Below are 12,077 nucleotides of genomic sequence, written 5' to 3'. Positions count from 1 at the left end.
TAATTATGAATAAATTATAATTAATAGTGTTTGAAAGTACTAAATATTTTGTTTATTTTAACAATAAAAATAATACAGTTTTCATTTTTGTTTTTTTGTTCTTATTTAAAGTGATAAAAAATGTGTATAAAATTAAAAATATTATAATATTTTTTAACAATCATTTGTAATATTAGACATGCCTGTAATGCATAGAAAACATACAAATTGATACGTTTTGTTTTTTACGTGGTATTATTACTTTTGTTCATTATTATAATGACAGTAGTTGTAGTAATATTCAATTTGGAAGAAATTGTATTGTTAGAACAATAATTATTTGTTTCACAATTTGTTATGTTCGACACAGTATAAGTTATCAAGTTTTTACTATATTTCTCAGCTGAATCTGTAGCTAGGGAGGTTAAGGCGTTAGGAATGTTAGAGAGAAGTACCAAGAACGAATCTGGTTATGCTGATTCAATTATTGTACGGTTGAACATGTATAAAATAGCTAGCAGCTAGCTGCATTACCGTCCAAATTGTTTCCAATTTTTTTTCTGTGGCTAATTTGAAATCACATTATTATTTTTTTCTAGTTTCTTATTTGTTTTCTTCAATTTTTTGCTTTTTACCCTTTTATAGCCTTTTTATGTTTTGATTGAAATACTATTGAAACTTTTACACACCCATTTTAAGAACATTTTAAAGATTATAATCATGTTGAAATAACATTATACTAATAATTAAGGAACATTTTCCTAACTTAAAAATAAATATTTTATTGTATTAATAATTTAGTAATATTATATTCAAAATATTTTAGAAACTCGAGAAACATTCGAAGAACATTAAAATTACATTACTATAAATAATTTGAAATATTAGCTAAACATTGTTTTATAATTTCTAACATTTTTAAAATTTTCTATGAAACTAGTTTTACTATCTCGGCTGCAATGTCATTGAGGTTCATTAGACGCAACATAAATGGTTTCAGTTTATGTTCATGCCATTTAACCATACATTGTCATGGGTATTCAATCGATAAATATTTTGTTTATTTTATGTATATGGATGTCGATTTTCTATTCTTACCCGCGTAAAGATAGAAACCTACTGATAAAAGTGCTATTCAATCAATGCATTAAGTTAAAACATTTTTTTTGTTTTTCTCTATTCTTGGCTACCCTGTTTTTATGATTATAATTTTAAAGTATTTGTATCAATACATTTCACGTAATATGTACATTGTCTATATTTTGATACTCATTGTAGACTAATCAATGATGAATCTGCTTAATCCGTATAGTACTCACCTTTAAAGATCTTCAAGGATCTTTAAATCATCTCGTCGGTTTTATCTTTTGCTTTTTCTGTGTTTTCCGGTTGCGATTAAAACCATTAGTATTGCTCAATAATTGATACATATTTTAATGTTCAATTTTGAACCACGTTAAATACAAATCTAAATAAATTATTGAAATTATATAGGTTCGTGAATTATTAGCAACCGTGCTATATGATATAGCAGAATAACTATTGGTGTAGTATAATGATAAACTGCTCTCTTGGGATATTGGTGAAAAAATAGAAACAAGAGATCCATACGATCAAACTTTATACACATAACATCCACAATAATCCATCAGATATTTGTATTATCAATGGCATTCAATTTTGTTAAAAATGATTAAGAAAATGTCAATGGAAATGTTCAATCTCCATTTACCTACTTACCAAATTACTTTTTCTAGGTATAAAAAAATTAAACATCTTTTAAATGTGCAATACAATTTGTTTATTTATTTAACATTTTTATTTAATATTTTATATTATTACCAAATTATACAACCTTTTTAATTAGAAACACAAAAAGTGAAATCTGTATGCACTAATAGACGGAATAAGTCATAACTACATATTTCATTGATTTGCCGTTAGTGAAGTATAATATTTGTTTCAAAAGAGTTTTATTTTTTCACTAACAGTTTGAACAAATATTATATTTAAAAAAAACACAAATTGTGAGGCTTAATAATATTCAGTTGATATTGAATATAATCTGACAGAAAATACGTAAATTTAATAAATATTACTAGGTGTGTAATCTGTAATATTATAACATAGATTAAAAATGTCCTGTCTAGGACCGTTAGTGGTATCTATTTTTTCTTTAAACCATATATTGTAAATGTGAAATATAAAAATATCTCATGGAATTAACACTAATTTAACATTCTTTGATTTTATTAACGATGCGGTGATTAACTTTATGCGTTTACGGCGTACAATTATTATTTATTTATGTCATATTTAATAACATACGTCAATATTTTTGCATATTACATAAATTTAAGTCGTATTTTTATGAAGACACATTAATGTACACAAAGTAATATTTATAAATATTTATATCATTTTAAATATATATATATATAATACTTATTTAAAAGGGAGGAAAAATAAATGCTTATGTTTAGTTTATACTAACATATATTATGAAGATAAATAAATAAGTACTTTCTAAATTAAATAATTAAATATCGATCACCGTAGTACCTACAAACACGTACTAATATGTAATTATTTGTACAATTTAATATTTAAATATCATTATAAGTTTCTAATTGTACAATATTCATGCCAATATTAATTAATCAATTAACACCTTTTTAAAGTAAAGATAATTAATTTTTGAAATGTATTTTTTAATACATTTTACAAACACTACGATATTGACAATCATATCACATTTATAAAAATTAATTTACTAACTTACAATTAATAATCAAAAGTAATATTTTACTTTGAGATTTAGAATTATTTCCAATCATCCCAAAAAAACATGCAAATGAAAGAAGTCCTAGAAGTATAAGAAAGTATGATAAATAATAGCTTTTAACAATGATGACGACAATTATAATAATAATAATAGTTGAATGCAGTATTTTATTTCATAAATTGTAATATTATGTCATGAAAGATTGACCGATTCATGAAATATTTAAATACTTCACAAAATATGAAAAACCTATTTACATATCATGAAATTGGCAATTTTCATGAAAAGATCGATTTCATAAAATGACCTCGACATATATATATATACATGGTAAAGGTATATTGGAATTCAGATTGGTATTTCGAAATTAACGGAACTTAAATACGTGATACTCATACTTGTGGCATTCTTCTTAAATATATATCATAATGAATTCACGTCTTAGTTAAGTATATAAATATTTATATATATATATTTAATAGAAATTATATTTAAAATTTTGGCATAGCATTTATTTTTATAACATTTATTTTATATTCGACATCGAAATGGCGTTTCTTTTAATAAAGCGATTAAATCTATAGTTGGATAACATAATTCATTGTGAAAGGTGTATGACGCTAAAAGTGTATAACAGATACTGTTAAGAGGACGCTACACGTAAAGCGAAAAGTATACAACGGCCGAGAGAACGCGCTGTTAAGTGTTTTGGCGATCCGCAAGCGCGCGGCGTTTAAGTCACGCCCACTACTCATAGTCCGTGGCACTGCTCATTCAGCGCGTCTGGCCGTTTCGGGAGCGCCGATTATTATTTCTTGAACGGTCGACCATGACGGATCGCATCAATATAAATTTCACACACGTAAACGCCGCGGTATTATTTTTAATATCCGTGCGTATCCATTCGAACTTTTTTTTTTTAAAGCTGCTGCTTACCTAAATATATGTAGCAATATTTATATAGTAAATACGGTAATACAACATAGCTTGATTTGTAGTTATTGAATTATTACTTATTCAAATATAATTATATAAAAAGCTACAATATTACTTATTGCGTGTGTCAATTCTATTTGAACAGAAACATATTATTTTTTATTCAAAAAAAACAAAAAGGTATTATAAATTAAAACAATTTTGTTTCAATTGCTGGTTTTATTGCCACAATACCTATAATAATATGGAATATTTACACAAATAAAAAAACATTTATAATTTTAACAGAAGTATTATTATAATTTGTTATTTTTTTTTTTTTTTGCATTTAAAATATGTTTTGGTTCTCTTATATCAGAGATACTTATTCGCTTTCCATATAGAGGGTCTATGATTTCGGGTAATAAACACTCAATATAAAACCTAAAAAAAATATAATAATATATTATTATATTACCTAATATATGTATAAAATATAATATATATAATATATTTAAATTTAAACATATATTGTTTAAATCACTCACAATTTTAGTTTATCGACCATTTTTTTCTGCCAAAAAGATACATCAAAATAGATTTTTTCAACATTAGTCCAATTGGGCGTGTGTATGACAAAATAGCATACATTTCTTCTTGTGACCCGTAATTGACCCATCACTTGGTAAAAGTATATATGGTCTTTTTTAAGTAAAATATTGCCTTGTTCGGTGATGGTGCAATATGATAGCTTAAAAATACAATTTTATGAAATTTAAAAATATCATTGCGATTATAGACTATGTATTAATTAATAAAATTGTACATATTTTTCCATAAAATATTTAAATTTTAAACTTATTCGATTTTAAACAAAGTAAAGAATGTATTGTTTTATACAAAATAATAAGAGATTTACCAATTTATTTTCCACTGCTTCAATGGCACTCTTCGTATTCTTTGCTACAAATGGACACTTAATTTCTAGTATTTCATCATCACCTATCAACCCATCTTGAACAATCCAATATAATATTTAAAGTTAAAAATAGTATTATGAATAAAAATAAATAATTTTTAGTTTTACCAGGGCTTGCAGCCAAATAAGGGAATTCTCGGTCAATAAACAAACCACAAGTACGTACGGTCAACCCATTCAATTCTTCAAACTGTCTCCTAGCATGAGGCTCCATTTCAATACCATAGCTCATTGATTTACACATTGTCGGATACTTATATAAAATGTTATGGACTTTGATTTTACAGCTAGTGTTCTCTCTCATTTTACATATTTCTCCAAACTTAGACGCTGTTAATCTTTTTCGACGCTCGTTTCTCCATGCATCACATTGACTTTGCCCTCTAGTTATTTGTTCAACCTCGTCTATGTCGACATCATTCAGTTTTTTTAAAAATGCGGTTTTTTTTTCAGCAAAAGCTTCTGGGCTGAGACTAAAGAGGTCATCCAAAGGCTCTGCTAAGCCATAGTCTTTGTCCGGCGCACTAGATTTTGTTTTCGGTTTGGATCGTACCACTCCCGCAGCGAAAAGTTTTCGTCGTCTCATTGTTGTGTTACTTCGTATCCGGTCTATATTATTTGAATATTTTTTAGCAAATTTTCCTATTATAAATATATTTTATTATTACAATGTACAGGTGCTTATGTATAAATAAATACTTTTAAATAATTTACCGGGGCTTTTTAGCATAATTTTCTTATTTATAGTTCGTATGTAGTTTCCTGAATTATGTGCAATAATAGCAGCATGGACCCGTGTTTGATAATTATTAGATTGTGTAAAATTAATTCGCTTGCCTCCGATATGCTTATTAATAAGGGAATTAAACTGCTCACACGGGTTGTTATCGACATCCTCTAACAAGCTATCAGCGTTTATTTGCAGCCTATATACTATGTTTCGGAATTCAGCCATAAAACCCGATATTTCTGCCTCAGGAACAAAATTTATTTTACCAACTTCTGGCCCCGTACAAAAGTATGAAGCACAACTGTCGTGTTGACCCAAACGGTGATATGGAGCGTTTGATATGTCTTTTCTAAGCCCTAAAAATATTGTTCAAACAAAATTAAAAACAAGGAAATATGAAATAACCATAAAAATGTTTAATGAAAATAATTTTTAGTTATTATATAGTTTTAGTTTTATAAATGTTATATATTTGTGTGTGTATAAATTTGGTAATTCCAAAATATTCATAAAATTTGATATATTTTTTTTTATGTTCACCTGTTGTTTTTTGCTGAAGTGTTAAATCCGTGCTCAAATGATATCTAACTGCTTTCCTAATATCAGACCGAAATCTCAGAGTGTTGTTTATTATAAAGTTACGTATGATAATGGGATATTCTGTTCTTTTTGAAAGGGCACTCAATTTCGTCATATAATTTCGCAGTAGATGATTTCTGCATTCAATTTTTTTAATTTTGAAATCTGGTCCATACGGCATAACTTCGTTTATTCGTTTGGTGACGCTACTGTCACCGTCACCTGAAAAATATAATTAATATATAATATAGAAAGTGGAAAATATAATTTCTTGAAAAATATAATTTACCAATTAATTTGTTATATTTTAAACCATGCATACTCATGCTGTTAAGAAATCCTTCCATTATTCCGTCCGCTTCCATTGCCGTTGATGCTTTATTCCAATTCAAAAAACATTTGTGAGTTGGTGCCTCTATATTTAAATTATTCGCCCGTTCACAAACGGAACAGTACCGATTGCGAATTCCAACGAATAACACCTTTTTGGTGTTATACCCTATAATAGTAGCCTGTAAAATTATTTAAAATTATATTATTAAAACAGGTACCTATACGAGATAACAAAATAATTTATAAATGTACACAATTTTAAATACAGCTACAGGTAAAAAAGATGTAAAAGCTTTGAATTTTTAGATTCTGAGTGAAACGATGAATGTATTGATTTTACAATGATCTGTGTTTTTTTTTATTTATTTCTTTTTTTTGTGTCTGTCATCACGTTTTAGGACAGTAAAAGTGCTTGGATTTTCTTCGACAGTATCTTTTCTGATAGGAAAGTGAGTCTAGTTGGTACTTTGGGGGGGTCAAAAGTTAAAATTTCCCAGTAGTTTTCAAAAGCGCCGTGAAAAACAAAAAAAAAATTAAGGAAAAACGGGAATTTTTACGCAAAATTTGTTTTACAGAAAATCGATTTTAGTTTTTGGTGTAACTTTAAAACAAATGACCGTAGATACATGAAATTTTCACTGGTTGTTTATATTTTATTTTTATAGTCATTTTAAGTTCGAATTTGGACGAAATTACTTAATAAAACAGTTTAGTCAAAAATATCCGGACAGAAAAAAGTCAACTTTAATATTATAATAGGTAATGTAAATACTTGTAGAATGTAATTATAACATAGCTAATTAAAATAATAAGGTACAAAAAAATAAAAACTATTGTTTCTTACCGCTCCAGAAAATGAGTTATACTTAGTCTTATACGATCTTTTTGACCATTGGCCATCTGTTACTACAGTGCATAGCGGTGTACCATTTTCATCAACATTACCAGTGTTGATGGCAATTTGCCTTTCTTCATTACCAGCTTTTATCATCTCATCAAAAGCCGTTTCTTGAATAGAATTGCTCATAACGGACAAATTTTTTAAATAAGATACTGTTGATAAAGAGGGGAGTTCTATAGATGCCGACAACTCGCTAAGCTGCGTATGTCCAATACCTTTAAAATATAAATAATTAATACAAATTGAAAATAATTTTAGAAAAATAATTTAATTACCAATTGCTAAACTGCCATTTACAATAGCTTTATTGATGGGCAAATATTTATCTTTATTCTTAATATTTTCAGATGTAAAAGATGAACTCTTATTACACATTTTACACCGAAAACTAAATACGGACAGGTATCCTTTATGACATTCTGATTGAAATGCCATATCCAAAAATGAACAGTCAAAAGGTTTATGTCGACTATTTTGTATTTGATCAAACAAGTGTTTGATATCCACAATTCTCCGGCCTTCAAGACTTCTATAATAATTATATAAAAAAAAATACAACTAAATGCTGAAATCGCTATAAAAAATAATGACATACTCAGAAATTGTTGAATTATCCTCACTATTATAATCAGTATCTAAACTATATTCCAACAATTCGGATCCATTTTCTTGACCAAATCCAAATGACGATTCAACTACTTTCTGCCTTTTACTTTGTGGTGTACTAGTATTTTCAGGAGCAAACGGACTTACGTGTTTCTCAGCGGTAAAAATTTGTGAATCACTATATTAAGTTTTTAGATTCAGAACAGTGATGAATGTACTGATTTTACAATGATTTATTTTTTAGATTCTGAACGGAGCTAAGTGATGAATGTATTGATTTTACAATGATGTGTGTTTTTTTTTTTTATTTTTTTTTTTATTTTTTTTTTTTTTGTGTCTGTCATCACGTTTTAGGACAGAAAAAATGCTTCGATTTTCTTCAACAGTACCTTTTCTGATAGGAAAGTGAATCTAGTTGGTACTTTGGGGGGTCAAAAGTAAAATTTTCCAGTAGTTTTCATAAGAGCCGTGATAAACAAATGAAAAATTAAGGAAAAAACGGGAATTTTTACGCAAACCCGATTTTCGACAAAATCGATTTTGGTTTTCGCTGTAACTCTAAAATAAATGAAAGTAGATTCATGAAATTTTGACTGAATTTATATAAGCATTTTCTACACACCACACCATTTTAAAAATATTTTGACTTATTTTGAGCTGTTTACGGACATTTTCAGTTTCCATTTTTTTGCTATAAATATCAATAACATTTTATTTGTTGGGTAAAAATTCTTGAAAATTTAATAGAAGGCTCCTAATATATTGTTTCAAATGTAGATGAAAAATATCAAAAATCCGTAGTCACAATTTTTTTTTCTAAGCATTTAAAGTTCAAATTTTGACAAAATACGTAAATTTGACGAAAATTTGCAAATTATTTTGAGTTAGAAATTCATAAAAATTTTTCTACTTAAATCTAAGATTTGAAAATGTAATACGAGATTCCTCATAAGATTGTTTATCTTTATTAACAAAATAAATGTCTACAAGCAAATCTAATTAAATTTCGTTGAGCGTTTTAAGTTCATATTTTTCTAAGATTGGATATTCACTCAATTTCTCATGTAGCGATTTTGTTATTTTGTTGTAATTCAAAAACGAATTACCGTAGATACCTACATGAAAATTTTACTGAATGTTTATATTTTCATTTTCTATACACCATAAAATTCAACACATCCATTATTATAGTCGGTGAAACACGATTGCGCCCGTCCTACCTTTTTACATGCAAAAAACGCAACATGATTACGCTCCATGAAATATAGGTCTAGCCCTTATAAGAATTTTCCAATGCCTTTTAACTGGTCATAACTCATAAATATAGGGAAAATAAAGTACTTAAAAACTTAGGCTAAGTTTACCACCCCGACTGTATTTTTAAAAATTAATTGGAACATTGTTATAAGGGCAAGACCTATATTTCACGTAGCGCAATAGTGTTGTGTTTTTTGTAGGTGAAACGGTAGTACGGCCGTACGGGAGCAATCGTGTTACAGCCATTATAGTGACCTACTCTATGACCGAGGTCCACTGATATACACTATACAGCAGGTTAACTTCCCCGGTTTTTACATATTGTAAATCGTGTATACTTGAAGTTATTATTATTATATTATATATTTATATATTTATATTTAAGATTAGATTTACATATACTTACGTAGATATAGACAAAACATTACTATGAATTATTGTTGAAGTCACCAGATTTGATCCGTTTTCCGCGAGTTGTATACTAATAAATATCAAATATCATAATATATGTGATTGGTATTTATAGTATTATGTATGGGTAATATATTTTCAAATTGAAAATTAAACACCATATTTGCTATACAATAGTTTACAAATGACTAATTTAACATATTTTTTAATCACAACAAAAAAACATATGAACACATATAAAATTAAATTATCGAGTTTGTAAATAAATTACAACTTACTCGACAATATCAATGTTAGGCTCTTCTAGGCTCAAATGTTGCCTTATTTCTCTTTAAAATCATAAAAAAATAATCATGATGGGTATTCAAGTTTGAAATTTTATAAACAGATGATAGTCGATAGACAACTAATTAGGTAGTAAATATATACTTACATATTATTATGCCGATTTTTTTTAGCCATACCTGCCATACTTAACCGGGTCTTCATATCTAATTTACGCTGTCTGTTTTTTTTTTTAACAGTACGTGCTTTTTTGTACGGAGACATAATACAAAATCAAGTTTCACAGCGCAGTGGCAAATGCCAAGTAAAAGTTAAAATAATGTAAAAATAAATAAAATCGCATTGACATCGAACGTTTGACGTTCACTGTTGGATGTAGAAGTCACAATGAAATAAATTCATATTTTATAAAATAATATAATACGGAATTATAATATCATCGGCAGTATTATTGTTTTCGTATCGACGATTTGGATATTTATAAACTATGCGGGCCTGCGATAGATAGCTATTTTCGACCTATGGTGCGGTACGGTGCTTATGCGCGCGGTGTACGTGTATGGGTACGTTTTTAGAACACTGCCGCTAGAGTAGCACTGGCAGCATTATACGGGACTATTACATGTTACAAATACGAAATATTTTTCAAAAACATGTCTCAGGAGAATCAGTCTCATTTGGGTTACATTAATCGTACAAAATCCAACTTTCGTTAACATAAAGGTAAGAATATTGTCTGTGTTCCTATGTTTTATTTTTTAGATAGCATTAACATAGTAATAATTATTAAATGTTGAATATATAGTTTTTTTATACTTTTCTACAATCCATAAAAAATTATTGAGTTAAGTTATAATCATAATAAAACATAGGAACACAGATAATATTGTTATCCTTAAGTAGTCAAGATTTGATTTTTGTGCGATACCTACAGCCCAAAGGAGAGCGATTCTCCTAAAACATGTTTTTAGGTGGCAAAAATGTGTGTGTAGCGTCCTCTTAAGAATGACTTCGCTATATTCAAAATCTTGGTACTAATGGTACTTGTCGTCGTTGGCTATTAAACAGTAGTCGCACGTATGTATAATAGTTGGGATGGGTCGTATACGTTGTTATTGTCATGTAGTAATAATAATAATAATATATTATTATATTCGTATTCCACAAACACAGCGCTAGATACTGTTAATACGCCACCTACACGCAGCTATACCGAAATTGCCTATACACCTCGCCGGCCAACGGATGAAAAATGGGTTATGTCTTCGTATAGTATGTTATCGCCTTATCGGTAAAAACCAACATCGAAAATTATAATCAATGTTTAATAAACGGTAAACACTGCAACGTAGTGTTATATAATAAGTTGTATGTTAATGGACTCAGAGCTTTCATTTCTCATAGGTATATCAGCCAACGGTAACAGTAACGGTGTTAGTATATTTACTCGTAAAAGTCAATAATTCTATAATATAATGTTATTACTTATTAGTAACTATTTAATATATTATATTTTATATTTTATATATAAAAAAAATACAATTTAATTCCTCAAAAAATTAATGTGTGCATTTTTTCATGAACAAATTACTTTTTCAATTATGTTGTTTTTATAGTTTTCCTTTTTTTTTTCTTATTATCTTTTAAGAAATACGTATGTGATTTTTCTTTCAAATGAAATACTAATTGGGTTATGCACATCATATATTGTAATATCACAAGTACGTTCATTATTATTTATTTATTGTTATTCATAAAACCCATTTAAAAACAACAGTTTTTTCTAAGTAAAATTAAATCCATTTTATGTAAAATTTGTTTTCACTTAAAGTGTACCGCTTGTTTTTCTCTTTCATTTCATTTAATAATACTTATTAACTATGGTAATTACAATCTTTGATGGAAAGCGTGAAACTGATGACAGACGATTTCGTTAATTGAACTTTTAATCGCAGTTCTTTGTTGTTTTCTTTTATTTTCGTTCTAAAAGAAAATTGTTTTTTCCATATTATTCTTATATTGAGTTAGCGTTAAATCATAACTAATTGGATATTGCCTCTGCCGTGGTATACATCAATGCAATTCTTATTTAAAAGTAAAAAAAAAAAAAAAAAATACGTAAATAAATCTCTCAATAATAACCCAATTTAATTTTTAAAAAAATGTAAAATATTGTTTTTTTATTATATAGGTACGAGTATATGTAGAAGATTGTGTTTTTTGTACGTACATTTTGATAATAAATAAATTTATACAGCAAGTTATATTGTTTATATTTTTCAATATTGATATTAAATACATATTTTAATTTCTAATA

At 27.5% G+C, this 12,077-nt stretch overlaps 2 protein-coding genes across 2 annotated transcripts in view; one reads left to right on the top strand and one right to left on the bottom strand.

The window, feature by feature from the left end:
- The window catches only part of LOC107164188 (dipeptidase 1-like), a 179,544-nt gene that overhangs the window by 62,595 nt on the left and 104,872 nt on the right, over window positions 1-12,077 (top strand). The gene's annotated exons all lie outside the window — the stretch shown is intronic.
- Window positions 3,884-10,731, bottom strand: LOC149058327 (uncharacterized). Its single transcript, XM_089219653.1, has 13 exons — window positions 9,909-10,731; window positions 9,754-9,804; window positions 9,471-9,545; window positions 7,797-7,985; window positions 7,477-7,730; window positions 7,145-7,416; window positions 6,257-6,479; window positions 5,929-6,189; window positions 5,373-5,744; window positions 4,767-5,300; window positions 4,599-4,693; window positions 4,228-4,430; window positions 3,884-4,123 (listed from the first exon to the last, which is right to left on the bottom strand). Exons 1-13 carry the CDS (start codon window positions 10,022-10,024, stop codon window positions 3,997-3,999), a joined length of 2,772 nt encoding a protein of 923 aa, XP_089075779.1. The 5' UTR covers window positions 10,025-10,731; the 3' UTR covers window positions 3,884-3,996.

The sequence above is a fragment of the Diuraphis noxia genome, unplaced genomic scaffold (genome assembly GCF_037042655.1).
Source record: "Diuraphis noxia isolate RWA-SAM2 unplaced genomic scaffold, SU_Dnox_SAM2 contig0002, whole genome shotgun sequence".
Taxonomy (NCBI): Eukaryota; Metazoa; Arthropoda; class Insecta; order Hemiptera; family Aphididae; genus Diuraphis; species Diuraphis noxia.
The sequence above is the reverse complement of the archived record's forward strand: the minus strand, read 5'-3'. Positions and strand labels throughout refer to the sequence as shown.